The sequence below is a fragment of the Crassostrea angulata genome, chromosome 10, assembly GCF_025612915.1.
Source record: "Crassostrea angulata isolate pt1a10 chromosome 10, ASM2561291v2, whole genome shotgun sequence".
Classification (NCBI taxonomy): domain Eukaryota; kingdom Metazoa; phylum Mollusca; class Bivalvia; order Ostreida; family Ostreidae; genus Magallana; species Magallana angulata.
The window spans coordinates 38515626-38532350 of record NC_069120.1 but is presented as its reverse complement, the minus strand read 5'-3'; the positions used below and the strand labels follow the sequence as shown (position 1 = coordinate 38532350).

At 33.0% G+C, this 16725-nt stretch overlaps 2 protein-coding genes across 6 annotated transcripts in view; one reads left to right on the top strand and one right to left on the bottom strand.

Moving 5' to 3' along the window:
* The first annotated feature begins 208 nt into the window (after positions 1-208).
* LOC128165440 (SPRY domain-containing SOCS box protein 3-like) lies at positions 209-3739 on the top strand. Its single transcript, XM_052829975.1, has 4 exons — positions 209-626; positions 923-1110; positions 1368-1596; positions 1785-3739. The coding sequence occupies exons 1-4, from the start codon at positions 410-412 to the stop codon at positions 2129-2131; spliced, it is 981 nt and encodes a 326-aa protein (XP_052685935.1). The 5' UTR covers positions 209-409; the 3' UTR covers positions 2132-3739.
* A 754-nt stretch (positions 3740-4493) lies between these two features.
* The window catches only part of LOC128165435 (uncharacterized), a 75635-nt gene continuing 63403 nt past the window's right edge, over positions 4494-16725 (bottom strand). For 2 of the 5 annotated variants that reach the window (XM_052829963.1, XM_052829959.1), the window contains exons 29-35: positions 12903-12988; positions 11635-11731; positions 11392-11409; positions 10219-10309; positions 9879-9989; positions 9382-9622; positions 4494-8930 (exon numbers count right to left, since the gene is read on the bottom strand). In XM_052829963.1, the coding sequence (XP_052685923.1) occupies positions 8889-8930; positions 9382-9622; positions 9879-9989; positions 10219-10309; positions 11392-11409; positions 11635-11731; positions 12903-12988 (686 nt within the window). In that variant the 3' untranslated portion in view covers positions 4494-8888. The remainder of the gene's footprint in view (positions 8931-9381; positions 9623-9878; positions 9990-10218; positions 10310-11391; positions 11410-11634; positions 11732-12902; positions 12989-16725) is intronic. The other 3 variants (XM_052829961.1, XM_052829962.1, XM_052829960.1) reach the window with 3 other exon arrangements.

Genomic DNA, 16725 nt, shown 5'->3' with positions numbered 1-16725 from the left:
CAAGTTTTGGTTAAAAGATAAACAGTTATAGAAATCAGATTGTATATTAAAAAAATATTATTCTTGTTCCCTTATTAGGGTTCTCAGAGACTGTTATTTTACTTATTTATGTCTTTGGTGTTTTATGATCAACATCATTGCATGACTATAATATAATTATTTAATTAAATTGCGTTTAGACAATAGTCAACACGAGAATAAATGTTGTTAAAATACCATGTTTTAATAAAAAAGAAATAAGAAATTCAGTATTTAGGAGGACTTCGGGTAGTTAGTGCATCCTTAAATCATTGTTATGTAGACGTTTGATAAAAATATGACGAAGTAAGAAAGTGTTGACTGTCAAAATGTAGTATAATTGGTATTTTTGCAAATGTCTTATGTGGTTTTGTGAAGCTAAGGATAAGTAATGAGCGAACTTTTTGCGGTTGAGTCTAAGTCGGGGGAAATAAGCAGTGACGAGGAGGAAGCTTTGTCAGAATGCTCTGAGCCCGAGCCTGAGGATGAGGATTTGATGTCACCACGGGTCAGGGCATCCCGTGGAATGCCTGTAGTGAGCAAGTCTTTCTGTGACTGTTTAAAGCGTGGGAGAGAAAAGTTCTGCAGATGTGGAGAGGAAAATACAAGTAAGTGACAAATTGGAGTTACGAGTATATAAGTTGAACAGCTGTCAAAGGCCCAAAATATGATTTATAATATTATACATTGTTGAGTCATAATATGTATGAATTTGCTTTGCATGCACATATTGATTTATAATTAAAGGTCATTAATAAAGTAGCCAATGCAGTCAAGGACAAAGCAGTGAAATTAGTGTGTTATATCAGATGACAAACCAAATTATTACCATCTCAACCTTCATGCTCCTTGTTCAATGTTCATATTAAAGGTACTTGTAGAAATTGTCTTTTATCTACCTTAGAGTTTGAGTGGGTTTGGGATGATGACACAAAATCAGCAGCCAGCTGTATTAAGGACGATTCTCGGGAGGTGATGTTTCACATCGACTACAGTTGTGGGACAGCAGCAGTAAGGGGAACAATGCCCATGAAAAATGACCAATATTTCTGGGAGATAAAGATGACCACACCAGTGTATGGTACTGATATGGTTAGTATACAGTACAATGTACTGGTATTGAGGAGTAAATTAAATTTGATTAATTTCATACTCTGTGCAGTTAAAAACATATTTTTATATTTTCCATAACTTTTCTTGTCAAATTTTGCTGCAAAAATCCTTATTTAAAGGTTGACATTTAATGATAAAATACAGCATTGACTTTGGTAAATTTAGAAAAAGAAAAGAGAATAGCCGGAGTACTCTAGTTTAATATACCGGTAATATTATCATCCTTTTGTTTCCAGATGATTGGTGTATGCACTGGTGACTTGGACCTGGATCATTGTAGACATGTTTTCTGCAGCATGATTGGATTGGACAGCAACTCCTGGGGGATCTCCTACACAGGACAGATCCAGCACAAACAACTGAAGGAATCCTACTCCAGCAAGTTTGGCCAGGGGGCCATCATTGGGGTCCATTTAGACATGTGGCATGGAACTTTATCATTTTATAAAAACAGAAAACCATTAGGTATGCTATAAAAAATTTTGAGTTTTAGTGTTATTTCCTTTTGTTTATATTTTTGGCTTATCTATATATGTTTGGTTTTAGTAAATGTTTAAGGTGATTTTTTTAACTCTCGAAAAATCAGATCCACCTTTGTGTCTCTTTTGCGCATTATTTTGTCAATGACTAAATTTGTTCTCACATTATTGCAGGAATAGCTTATCAAGGTCTTCAGGGTCGAACGCTGTATCCCGTTGTGTCGTCGACGGCAGCTCGAAGCGGCATGAAAGTGATCAGCAACAGTTCGTTCCCCACGTCCCTTCAATTCATGTGTTGTCAGATCATGCGTAAGGTCATCCCCCCTCACCTTGATGTTCTGGAGGAGGTGGGCCTGCCCCCAGGGCTCAGAGACTTTCTGGAGAACAATGTGAGATGGCTTCTTCAGCCCTGTCCCCCACAAAGTGCTATCCCTAAAGACAAACCCGTTAAGAGACAGCAAGAGGATTCAGATTCTGAAGAAGGTCCCAGTACTAGTGCAAAAAGGTTAAAGACATCGTAAGGAGTGTGTTTTTCACAAAGTTATTGAGATTTCTAAGGAATAAATCAAGAGTGAAATGGCATATTTTTTGTTAAGAATAACTACTGATAGAGATGAAAAACCTCTTGGGATATGTTGGTTGAAAGTAGAAATGACTGAAATTGGATCATTTATATTTTTCTTTTTTTGTTTATTTATCAAACTTCAAACCATTGAAGAATCACGTTTTTATCCATATCCTTGTACGTTCAATACCTTTACATTATACTCTGTATATTTTAACCAACAATACAGGGAAACAAGTTTTTGTGAGTTGTGATCCTTAAGATTTGAAAGTCTACCATACTATAAAGGATATCTTTCTTTATTTGCGAGATTGTAGTGTGGGATGGGTTGTCAGTAATTTTAAGAGAAAAACTACATGTATATACAGGATATCATTAATTCAAATTTTGTTTCTCTTGTTAAAGCATGCCGGTTCTTAAATATTAGCGTTTTTTATAAGCATATTGACAGTTCATTGTTGTTTATGTTGTTCAAGACAACCTCACATTATGGAGTTGCATGTAAAAGTCTGCCCACACTCAAGCTTAAGTGAACATTGTAGAGTGAAATGTGATTACATCATGGGTATCAAAGATACCACGAGTAAGCATTGTCGTAACTCGTCTAACTGTACAGCGTCGTAGATTTATTTATGTACCTGTTCTCTGTAACGTGTAGATCTTCTAAACAAGTCCTCATGTACTAGCTATGACACACTATACAGATAGATCAGTGAACAGAGAAACGGATGGCCAAGTAAATGGTACATTTATGTATCATTTATAAATAAATTTTATTATGTTAAGGTAATATTCATAGTACAGGTATAACTTGTATTTTGATGTTTAATCTAATAGTAGGGATTGTTTGCCACCATATTTTCTGCAATATTAGGCAACAATCACAATGTAATTTGTTTGCCCTGTCATGACTTTTTGTTTATGGTAGGTAGGGAAATTATAAAAAGTAATTTTTTTCTTGAGAAAAATTACAGTAACTTAGAAGCATTTTGATGAAACAAAAACAATCTTTTTGTAAATTCTGGTAGTGCTTGTATAGAAAAATATCCCTGTTGGATTTATTTCATGAAAGGGAGAGGGCACACAAATAAGCAACACATTTGTTAAGATTTATTTCTTTAAAAAACATGGGTTTTTTTTTAAGAAATAAAAGTTAGAACATCATTCAAGTGCAAATTACTGGTATTCATGCAGTTGTGTCCGTAGTAATGCCAGAATAAGGCTTATCTAGGAATTTCATGCGAAGCATAACACCTTCTCGGTTGAAAGATACTCGAATCTTCATATGTAATACTTATGTTTTTGTCTTTAAATATGCATTGCATATGGCACAATTTACATTTGGATATAGAATGTATATGTAAAATGTCTCTCTGTGTACCAAAATACAGTGGTTATTTTATTGATATTTTTGCCAGATTCAATTTTTTTTTGGCAATGCATCATGGATCCACAAATTGTTTTTTTTTTTTTTTAATGTTATGACTTTGTTGCTGCAAGTAATACTTGTCAATTTTTTAAAACTGATTTTTTTTTTTTTAAATAAATGTCTGAAGAGTTTTGAGTGCATTTGTAATTATCTCTGACATACAAGTATCCTTCAACAGTTTATTGGGTTTTTGGTCTATTTCATTATTTAATCCTAGAAGTGCTTTTCCAGTAAACCAATCCTCTAAAAACAATATGGTGTGTAAAACATTTGGCAGAAAATGATTTTTCAACAGGTTGGCTTGGATTTGATAAGGCTTGTTCGTGAATACACCTATATATTTATATGTTCGACATTTGGTGAAGTACTGAATTTAGCAGAAGCTGCATTCTGTCAAAAAAGCTAATTAAAATACACAGCTATATGTAATACCAGTTTTTGTCAAAAGTTTCTTGTCCTTTCATAGTACCCAAAAGCTTTGGCTCAGATATTAATTCCCTGTACAATGATATAGGAAAAAAATGTAACTATCTCATCCACTTTATTTACCAATGAAAATGAATTACTGTGTACGGTTAATTTTGTAGCTAGAGGCTCATTCTCCTTGTAATCTGAAGTTGTATCAATACCTAATACATTGTATCTAAGGTCATTAGTCAAGGAGAAGGTCATTTGTACATCATCATCAACATGGCATTATCCTATAGAAGCCCTTCTAGGTAATCCTTCTGGGACAATTCTAGCTCAAGGCAAGGCCCGGTCACTTCACTGAGCTGTTCACAAGAACCAAAATCAAATTATTTTGATCTTACCTACAAAATGTTTTGTACCAGAAAAAATCTCGCCCATATCCAGAGCTTTATTAATAATTAAGTGCATGAACAAAAAATTTTGTGAAAGGTTTATTATCAATTTCATACAAGTCATTACATCCAGTGCTTGCCAGTAATATAGACATTGTAATGAAGCTTAATACATGTAAATGTGGAAAAATTATAACTATAACAAAACAAAAAATCCATTGTTATCAATTTTGACAATAACTACAGTGAGAAAAGAGAAAAATAATACGTGGAAAACAATTGCACAGAAAATTATGCTGTCAGAAACAGATTATGCAATAAGAGTTATACTTGTGGTTTAATTAACAGTTGTACAAATATATCACATAGGCAATTGAGTCAAGCTTCCAGGTTATGCAGTCTAATTAACATATTAATTGTGAAAAAGTAGAGCAACATTGATCAAAATTTCAGGTCACAACCACCAACTGAAAAGGCACTCTTGTGCAGAAACAGATGTGAAATAGCAATTGGTACGTATGTGAACCTTAAATTTTCTTATTAAAAATTACATCAATATTGTTTTAAAACAAGCGGACTATATTTGTGTTTTTACATATACATGTATTGTTTTACATTGACATGTTTAACAGTTATGTGATGTACATGAAATAGTACATGTACTAACAATTTTATATTAACTCTGGAAATTCTGGGTTAGTCCATAAAACAACTAGTCTTATCCATCCCAATATATTGTATAAAGCGACCATTTTATCACTTGACCAGTTTCTGTTTTACTTGTAATCACAAGCACTTATTGAAAAGGACTCGATTTTCAATCTAGACACAACAACAATATACAAGCAAGACTTGATTGTAAATACTTATCTGTTGCGTGTTGTTGGTTATAACTACCGTACAGTAAGACTTGCATTAAAAAGGTCTTGAACAGGTTTTGTTTAGTAGTTGGGAAGGGTCAAAACAATGTTGCCAGTAATGGGGAAAGAAAAAAAAACAACATGAAAATAAAACAGGAAAGTGGTAAACAAAAAGCAATTAAAATCTTTAAACAAAATAAATAACACTTCTGCAGAATCATGGACATAGACATAGAGCAAAAGTTCAACAGGATCAGAAATACCCAGTAAGCAGGCAAGTGCCAGTACACAGCAGCTGAAATCACATGTACACAACACTCTACTCAAAAAAGTTCACACAAAAATCTTCTAACCGGAAACTCCTCAAGACAAAACTGAGTCCAACATGCACAAAGGTCCTCATTCATACTTCTGAAACAAATAAACACATAAACTAGAAAAACAAGAACAAAAAATGTAACAGGACTGCACTCAAGATTTCTGACCACTATCTGCCTCCAGGGCTATAGAATAATCCACTATCTGCCAACAGGGCTATAGAGTAGTCCACTATTTGCCCACAAGGCTATAGATAGTCCACTATTTGCCCACAAGGCTATAGAGTAGACCACATTCTGCTCACCAATGAAAATCTTTGCCAATTTCGCATTTACATACTGGGTGCCAAGTTGCAGAATTCTTTTCGTTTTTATGAATAATTCATAATGCTTATGCAAGCATCTATTGAAAACTGCATGTTTTTAATATACATTAATTTCATATTCATATGTCCAAAAGCTGAGAAGTATTGCCTACCTACTTGTGGATTGAGAATAATAATAAAATTTGAATAAGCTTTCCCGGTCATGGAGTTTATGCTAGACTGGCTATGGCTTTCTGATAATACGTTCTGCCATTTTGGGAGGATATTTTATTATCATAAACGTACTGTCATTAATAAAATTCCCTGTTGTTTGCATAATTGATTAATTGGATTGACATATTATACATGTAAACGAACCAAAAATTGCACAAAATGGTCACAAGTTTACCTCTTTCTCTTTTTCCTAAAATATTAATTTAGAACTTTATATGTACAGTGAATGCATTGATTTACAAAATAGCTACTATAATCTTGAATGCAGTCTATGAAGTTCATGAATGATACCCTGTCTTCCATCAATGTAAGGATCAAGAACTGCGATGCAAGTTTTACAAGCAAGCCTCACAAGTGTGTATCAGTGAACAGGTAAACTATGGAATCATTTTTATTTGAGGGTAGCCAAAATTTTCTTGGTTCATGGGGACGTAACTTCATTGGTATATAATCAGGATAATTTTGATAAATATTAAACAAATGATTGTGTATAGGTGGTAAGAGTTGCCCACAAAAGCCAAGAACATTGGTCCCCCAAAAACAATGATGACTCCACAGTATTTTAAATTTTGATAACTGAAAATAAAACACTATAAAAACATGATGATAACTGTATGCTCTTCAGAGTATGATTAATGTAACAATACATGTACCGGTACTAGAATTTCAGTTGGATTACTATGCACATATAGCTTTATTATCCACTAAATCCACATCTCCACACTGATATATCCACAAGTTTCAGTATTGTTTTTGAAAAAAATATCAATTCAGGCTTCTGTTATATGTATACATGTAAATATATACCCGGTATATAGAGTTTGTCCTTCTTTCCATATAATTTTTTGTTTCTGCATTCAAGACAGGCAACCCTTAAAAACACCCATTCCCAAATAAAAAGCCCCCCCTAATATACCAGAAATATACACCACATTTAAATTATGCGACAAGGGTCTTAAACTGTACATTTTAATACTAACAAATGCACATAAAACAACATACATCAATATGAAAACAACTGACGGTAAATAAACATATTTTTTTTTAAAAATTCATGAGGTATCAGATTTCCCCGAAAAATGAATAAAAGAAGAATTTTTTGTAGCTGCAGATGTAAATATAATTTTCATTGAAAAAGAAATCTGTTTCCATTCCTGTGCTTTTTAAGTGTGAAAAATAAAGATAATTCGATAAAGAAATATTGGGTATTTTCCATTTCATCTATTCCAATTGTTTTTTTTTTTGTAAGTATGTGCATTTTCATTAAAAATCATCCAAATGTGACAAAAACAATAATTTTGGACAGATTATAGTATCAAACTGCATGAAGATGATAAAATTTTTAATTATTAACTAGTCTACATGTCTTTATTCAATTATCTAATTCACACTTTTACATTCGCAACACACCATTACCTGTAAATTGCCTGTCAAAAATTCAAAGCACTACTTTCGATCTAAAATAGTGTATAAAGATAAAAGTATTTTGAGTAATATCTATATAAAACAAGCATATAAAAATATCACCAGATTCTCAAAGCTTATATTTTCATCAGACATGGGGGCAAAAATAACATTCTGCATCAATAAATCTTAAGACTAACAATAAATTAAAAAACTCTCTCACAACTCTGAAAAAATTAACCTGTAAAACATTCTTAAACAAGTATACAGTCTTTACGAAAGCATGCCTTTTAAAAAAAGAAATTAATGTTAATACATGTATTTCATTGAGTGCATTTATATTCCCAAAGCAGCACAACTAACAATAACTTTGTCCATTTACTGTGCATGCAGAAATCTACAAGTGGATGTATATTAACATTCCATTAATGTAACAAGAAGAAAATGTTCAAATATACTGTTACAGTAGATTCCTAATTAAACGTGAGGAATTAATATCCATGTAAAATCGCGAGAAGTAAATTTGAATTTTTTAATCTCGCTTTTATTTTTTCGGACAGATGTAAACTACATGAAACTATTAGAAAAATTTGGCATTCGCGATATTATGTTCTCGCGATTTGATCTAAAACGGCTGAATTGCGGAATTAAGTACTCATGTAAATTAAGGAACATACAGTAATCCAACCAATAATAACAAAATTCCAATGACAGACTTTATATGTTTTGTTTTGGGGTTTTTTCAAAGAGAAACTCATCAATGTTATGGAAATTACTTGTCCAAAAACTGGTTGTTGCCTTCATGGATCGATTCATGAAATTATAATAACATTTATAAAATACTGGTACCCACATACACAGTGCCTGGAAGACTTGACGAAGCTAACTGATATGTACACAGCACAAATCATATCAATTTAGTACATTATAGACTTAAATTTTAAAAATAATGAATACACAACTCATAAAATCCTTTGATATTACATGCTTATACATTTCTTGCATTAATTACCTTATTATACATGAATAATATATAAACATGACACTATACGTACAAAAAAAAAGTCTGGTATCGTTTTGAGGTACTTTGGCACAACTGTGGGCAAATCAAGTTAAAATAAGGTAAACTGCAAAACAACTTATATAATTATATGACATCTGATGCACAACACAATGTTTTTAGTACAAAGATAAATATATGATAATGTGTTTACATACCATACCTATATAAAATACTTGAATGTCAGATATCGATGAACATACATGTACGGTACTTGTAGCAGTAGCAGAATGACGTGCAGAGTTATTTCCCTTGCATGGCCTACTTATGATGTTGTCCAATATGGGATACATTGATGTCTCTAGGTAAAATTATACTTACAAATGACCTTTACAAATTTAAGCTGTTTACAGGAAAACGAAAAACAAATGATAGAGGACATGTGCCTCAGAAACATAAACATATAGCACCAGTTCAACTTTTCCAGGAACACATCCGATAGTCAATTCATTAAGGTGGAAAACATAGCATGGAAGAAATTAAAAAATAAGACTGCTAAATATAGGAAAAGCATTTAAAGCAACGAGCATAAAAACCTTAAGCTCCAACATAAAAAATGAGGTGAAATATGAGAGTATTGCAGATAAAAGACTTCCTTGCTGAGACCCCTAAAAAAATAAACCAAACTGTATCACAGAATCTGCATGTGGGCCCTACACATCCACACAAGTGTTGTCCCCCTCGGGCTCAGTGTATACCACCCTCCCATTATCCCCCTCATCAACAAAAGGGATCGGACGCCCCTCCCTCCCATTGGAAGGGGGCCCCTCGGGGGAGTGGATTGTGACTCGCACCTCTTTCAGTTTGACGTCCTGTAGCCGGGCCATGTCCTCCTCCGAGAAGGTCCGTTCCTGCTGGGCGATGTGGAGGAAGTCCCCCTCCCCCTCAGCACCATCCTCGGGGGTGGAGGCCTCTAACTCCATCTCCTCCTCTGTCATGGATTCCCCGAGGTCAATGTAGGGGACTTCTTTGGAGGCCTTCAGGATCCTTTGACAATAGGCATCTTCTATATTATTGGGACTGTGTTCATGCTCTCTACAATTCAGGAAAGTTCATAAATAAACAACAACCATGCCATAATATCAAGCATTTCCTCTACCTTTTCTAGATAACTGACCACTACCCCATCTCTCTAAAATTCCCTTCATATATGCAAATTAAGAATAGTTCTAGGTGCCAAGTACATCAACCCATTCTCTTTATTACTTAGGTAAAGGTGAACAAAGAAAATTCAGGTATGGATATGTATGTGTATTACTCATTGTGCACTTAGATCCAGTAGGTACATTACCTGTTGTATATAGACAGAGCTATGACCCCTGGGTGAGGTAACGGGAGGGGTATCTGTAACTGATCAAAGGTCACGTTTCTACGTCGGGGTTTCCATGGCTTGGACCTTGATCTAAAAGATAGAGCTCAGAAGTCATACACACATTTAAGGTCACTTTTAAATACATCTGTAACATGAACATCTTCACTGCATTGGTTCTTATACTACTATTAGTATTTGATGAAAGGTATATGCTTATTGTCAACCCTAGAAAACACATTCAATGTAAACCAAAAGATGAGAAATTTTACCATGAGATCAATTTCTGAAAATAAAAGTTTGGCAATCATATTTAAGTTACCTCATCATCTGGTAGCGGGTCGTGTAGATGATAACTTTATTTGGGTCAAAATAATTTTGATCCAAAGATGGTGCTCGTGCAACTACCTCCCCTAAAATAAGTAAACGGTAAAAGTTTCAACTAACGGTCACAAAATTCATAATCAAAACAATGAACAAAAGGGCATTGTATTGTAGTTTGAATTGCATATGGGAATTGTTCTAATTTTGTGACTTTTGCTTCCCCATGACAACCAGTATCAGGCTTTAAACTTTATCACCTTTGAGTTAATATTGCACTATCAAAGAAAACTGTGCCAAAACACTTAATTTGACTTCTTTTGCCCTGTACATGCCATGAAAATAATTTATAGAAAATGTCTTATAAGAGAATAAATTAATAACAATTAACAATCTCAATATAAAGAAGACTACGGCAGAAAACTAGTTTTGATTCTACATGGTTTGACATATTCATTTTTCTGTCATTGACATTTTCCTTTACTATACATGCCTAACAATAACCTGACATTTGCATGTTGAACTATTGTATGTAACGATACACAGACAAATCATGAACTAAGGTGCTGAAGTGCGACATCTGATTTCATGCTTTAGCCTTGGATGGCAATGTTGAAAAAGGGGACTTTTGAAAAAAAAAATGTTTATCATGCAGAGAGGAACAAATTAAACTCTAAAAATCAACCATAGCATGGTTTCAATCTATCTTTGTAAAGTATGTGCAAAAAGAGGGGGAAAATTAAGTTTTTAAGGTTCTGCCATCATGATGGAAAGATACTGGTATTTATAAATCTTTAAAAAAGAATTTAATATCTTTATCTCCCTATATGATTCTGCTTTGTTATACTTGGTTCTTTTATTCAAAAATAAATGTCAAAGTTTTGAATTCAATAATATTGTATGCATCTTGATTATGTTGGTTATATGTTACATGTATATTGAATTACCTCCCTTTGATTATGTCAGTTACTGAAAAGTCTTGGATAACTGAGTAATTGCGATTAACATAATCAGCGTACTTAAATACATCATATCTAGGCTTCGTTATAGGGATGATGTGCAAAATCACCATCTATCATTCAAACTTGTTATTTCAAAGGCGAGAAGAAGTATACTCCGATTGAGGAACAAGAGAGTTAGATTGATGTCAAAAAGACAAAGTTTTGATACGAACATTTACCAAAAGGCAGAGCTGAAAGTCAAAACATTGAAGATTAAAAGCTTAATACTCTGTTAACAGTTAACAAAAATTCTTTGGAGCTCAATGCAGAGAAAAATTTACTGTCCTAAAAAAAATTAAAAAAAGTTCTATAAAAAGTCTTATCTTTTAAACCATTATACATTCAATGTTTTAAAAACTTTTTATCAATCTAAACTACATATCTTGGAGATTTTTGACATAGAGCAGATATCATACCACTGGGTGAATGGACCTCTGTTACCAGGTCAAGGTCATCTCTAATGTCTGCACTGTCCAACATGGCTGCGTACCGACGCAGATTCAGATGCTTCACCTACAGTCAATGATAAAATCATGATAGTAAGGAAATAAAAATACCAGTACATATGGTAGTATTGGAAAACATAAAGCAGAAGAAAGGAAGAACTTTGTATTCCTAAGTATGTCAATATACTTGTAATACTTGTAATATACTTATTTTAAAAGCATTTTTTTTTATTAAGAAATTATAAATTTAAGGTGGTATGAGACATTTGTCAGTATCAATGTAGATTAATGTACATTAAAGTTAAAATACTTCCACTACTAAAGAATTTTCAAATTTTATAATATTTAACCAAAAAAAATAGCTTTTAAAAATATTTGGTGAGGTAAAAATTGTAAAATCCCCAGCGGGAATTGAACTCATTGTCATTGTTAGGTGACAATATTGAGAGAGAAACTACTTATATAATTATACTTCATTTAATTGTTTATTTCGATAAACAATACGTACCAACATGGAAGTGTCCCATACAACCTTAACAGGTATGGGTAATTGTGGCCATTTTTAGACTACCAGTATATTTCTTTCAGAAGGAGAACTTTTCATTTAGTTAAGGCAAAATATTCAAATTTTAAAGCCAAGATATCAAGAATTTTTCTTCACTAAATTATAATTTGCAGCTAAAATTAAAATTTCCAAAAATTTCATAATAGATATGAAAGTTAATTTTATTGGTTGACCATTCCGCCTCCTAAAAACACTAAAACTTTGACACTTTCCGACCAATCATATCTATAGTATTCTACGTACAGTTAAACTTTGATATCTCAAACACTGATATCTCAAATACAATGGAGATGTCGAAGTGATTTTTAAGTCCAAACTACTTATTTTTTTAGTATTTTACTCTCGATATCTCGAACACTCAGATATCTCAAAGTTTTTAAACAGTCCCATCTAGTTCGAGATAACGAAGTTTGACTGTAATTATACATGTACAACCAATGTCATTTCTATGCTTGATTAAAAAATAGGCATGATTATTCACACAATCAATCAAGCCAATGGTCCTTGCGCTCGTATTGACAACCAAACTTTTGACGTAAAGGACTTTCCACTATTTCATATCTGCTTCATAAAATCTGCCACAGGTACTAGAGGCTTGAGCCTTTATATTATTTACATTTTTAGCACATATCAGAATTTTTTTCTTCATGAAGAGAATGATTTGAAGACCAACCTCTAGTCTGAAAAAGTTGTCTGATTCATCCAGGGGAATAAGAAAGGCCTTGGAGAATATTTCCGAGAACTTTTTACTGGTCAAACCTATAAAAAAAACATGGAAAAATAGAGACATAGGCACATAAAATTTGTCACGTTACAAGCATTAAATTTCTGTTTCATTTCTCTCTACAACAGGAAAAACAAGCAGTAATGATTGTACATGTACCATCAATGTTAACCACATTAAAATGAAAGTAAAAACAGGAATCTAACATCTACTCAAGACCGAATAAATGTCTGTAATTTGGTCAGAAACACATATAAAAATGTCGTCTTTTTAAGACAGGATTCTAAAGGAATGCTACCAGACAGTATATTGATATTTCCTGAGAGATATGAAAAGGGGGGGGGGATTCCAAATGCTAAACTTTAAAAAGTTAAATCATAAAGAATCAGAAGTGATTATGGATCATGTCTTGTATACAGTGTTTTTATGATGCATGATAACTTCCTCAAAAGATGATGTTATTTTATAGTCACGAATTGTTTAAAAATTACATCCTATTTTAATTTTTTTTTATCTTCTTCTTTCTTACACTCAGATTTCCTTTTCTTTTAATCATGCCCTAACAATCTTACATCTGTCATTAATCCTATATAGTTATACATATTTCAAAAGAATAACATCAAATCATAAATGTCTTGTGTGAAATGTATTCTTTGCTTTTATGATCAGAACTGTCCATTTAGAGTTTGCATGTACTTTTCCTCTTGATTGTTAGTAAATTTCATGACAGGTTGACATAAAATTGGTGGAGTTGATGAGTTTGTGTGTGATCAGACTATATTTTACAGGAAACATCTGCCTTTGATATTTGTTTTTAGAATTTCACATTATGATGAGGTGTCAAAAATCATATAATACAAGATAATTTATTCAGCACACATCTCTTTTACTCCAAAAGACAAAAGTTCTCCCTCCAAACAAAACAAGAAAAATGTGCATAAATTGACATCTTTTGAAATTAATATTTACAGCTATCAATACCACTTGTTCTACCTTACATCAAAATCTTACTGAGACAAAAACACTGAGGTGATTGGGAGATTCAGAGCTGTACACTCTATTTCCTGTATAATTTGAATGCATTTTAGTTCAATGACAATGCTCCTAAATCATTTTCTGACAGTTTTGGGAGAATTGCGAATTTTAGTTTAACTGGAGCATGACACTTTCCCAAATATACTAATGCAATGATCAAGCGGACAGGACATGTGTGTCCTAACTCAATTTGGGTGTTCCTCATGGGACCTTGACTTTTGAACTTTGACCTCATGAAGTTTGTTTCATAAATTATAATAATATGACTATGAAAATGTCATATATACAATCTGAACAAAAATGTAAATGAATTTGGTCATGTTCCATACCTGTAATTGCATAAATTAATGTAGAAAAGTAATGGACAGGAAAGTTATATCTTTTCCTAATTGCACTTATGACTTCAACCTCAATACCTCCCCCTCTTGTTAAGGTCTTCCGTTTTCCAACAGAAGACCTTATTGTTTTCGTTCGGTTTCTTTTTCCCTATTATTATTATTTTTTTTTTTTCTTGCAAAATTTGTGCAGGCGATTTCTCGGAAATGGCTGAACCGATTTTCGTGAAATTTTTAGATCTAATAGATATTAGTCCGAACTTAATATACATTTTTTAATTTTGATGACGTCATTTCCGTTCTTGAGAAAATGACGTTTTAGCGATTTTCAGAGGGTCGGCTTGTCCAGGGATCTCCTCCTAAACGGTAAAAGATATTGAGTTCAAACTTTCAGGGATTGTAGACAAGAGATTGTAGATGTGCAATTTGGCATTCATATTTGTCATGCTCAAAAGGCGTTAAAGCTCGCCTGGTCCCGAAAATTGAGACTAAAAAAACGTCGTAATTTTTCATGGTTTTCTTAGTTTATCTCTTTTCTGAAAAATATTTTGTTAACACATGTAATGCAAAAAAAGTTTATATTTACAAGACCTTTCATTTCATATCGAGAAAAAGGGGCTGGCCCCTAACATGAGGGGACCAAAGGGCTCTAAAGTCTTTCATCTGTAGCCCTTTACTGAGGGATATTTTGTGAACAATTATAGAAGCAAATATGTTTATTTTACAGTTATGTATCCAAGCAATGTAATGATTTTATCATGTGTTACGTAATTAGGGGTTTTTAGGGGCCAAAAGTCCAGAATTTTGATCACCAATATCTCAGAAAGGAAAAATATTTTGAAATGCAGTATAGAAGAAAAGATGCTCAGAATGAGGAATTAAATCATATGCAATTTTCAAAATTTCGTTAAATGGCCCCTATAAGGAGTTAAGGGATCGGCCCCTAAAATGTTCTTTCCAATATATCTCAAGAACGGTAATGAATATCTACACAGTTGTTGAACAAAATGTATTGAGATTTAAATTACCTTTTATTTGATATCAAGAAAAAGGGGCTGGCCCCTAAAATTAGGGGACCAAAGGGCTCTAAAGTCTTTTATTTGTAGCCCTTTACTGGGGGATATTTTGTGAACGATTATAGAAGCAAATATGATTATCTCACAGTTATGTATCCAAGCAATGTAATGATTTTATCATGTGTTACGTAATTAGGGGTTTTTAGGGGCCAATAGTCCAGAATTTTGATCACATATATCTCAGAAAGGAAAAATATTTTGAAATGCAGTATAGAAGAAAAGATGCTCAAAATGGTGTATCAAATCATATGCAATTTTCAAAATTTCGTTAAATGGCCCCTATAAGGAGTTAAGGGATCGGCCCCTAAAATGTTCTTTCCCATATATCTCAAGAACGGTAATGAATTTCTAAACAGATGTTGAACATAATGTGTTGAGATTTAAATGACCTTTTATTTGATATCGAGAAAAAGATGCTGGCCCCTTAAATTAGGGGACCAAAGGGCTCTAAAGTCTTTTATCTGTAGCCCTTTACTGAGATATATGTTGTGAACGGTTATAGAAGCAAATATGTTTATCTTACAATTATGTATCCAAGCAATGTAATGATTTTATCATGTGTTACATAATAAGGGGGTTTTAAGGGCCAAAATTATAGAATTTTGATCACCAATATCTCAGAAAGGAAAAATATTTTGAAATGCAGTAAAGAAGAAAAGATACTTAGAATGGTGTACTAAATAATATGCAATTTTCAAAATTTCGTTAAACGGCCCCTATAAGGAGTTAAGGGATCAGCCCCTTAAACGTTCTTTCCCATATCTCTCAAAAACGGTAACGAATTTCTAAACAGTTGTTGAACAAAATGTGTTGAGATTTAAATGACCTTTTATTTGATATTAAAAAAGGGACTGATCCCTAGAATGAGGGAACTAAAGGGCTCTAAAAATTTCAACTGTAGCTCTTTACTGAGGGAAATTTAATGAAAGGCTACCGAGGAAAATATGTTTATCTTACAGTTCTGTATCCAAGTAATGTAATGATGTATTCATGTGTTATGGAATAAAGATCTTTTAGGGGTCATGAGTCCATAAACCAGCTATATCTCAAAAATGAAAATATTTTGAAATGCAGTGTAGAAGAAAAGATGCTCAAAATGATGTACTTTACAAAATTCCACCTTCAAAATTTGGTTCAGCGGCTCCTATAGGAGGTAAGGGACTGACCCCTAAAACTCAAGAACGGTGACGAATTTCTAAACACTAGTTGAACAAAGCTCTTATACCTGAAACAAAATAGTATCTGGCCCTTAGAATGTAGACCCCATTTTTCTATTCTAAATCATGTTTAGCTGTTAAATAGCAAAATCAAGATCGAACATGTATC

Bases quoted from the DNA above. Each gene is read 5' to 3' on its own strand.
- LOC128165440 (XM_052829975.1), top strand. From the start codon at position 410: ATGAGCGAACTTTTTGCGGTTGAGTCTAAGTCGGGGGAAATAAGCAGT. The intron at 627-922 runs GTAAGTGACAAA...TATCTACCTTAG, and splicing joins ATGTGGAGAGGAAAATACAA to AGTTTGAGTGGGTTTGGGAT. The intron at 1,597-1,784 runs GTATGCTATAAA...ACATTATTGCAG, and splicing joins TAAAAACAGAAAACCATTAG to GAATAGCTTATCAAGGTCTT.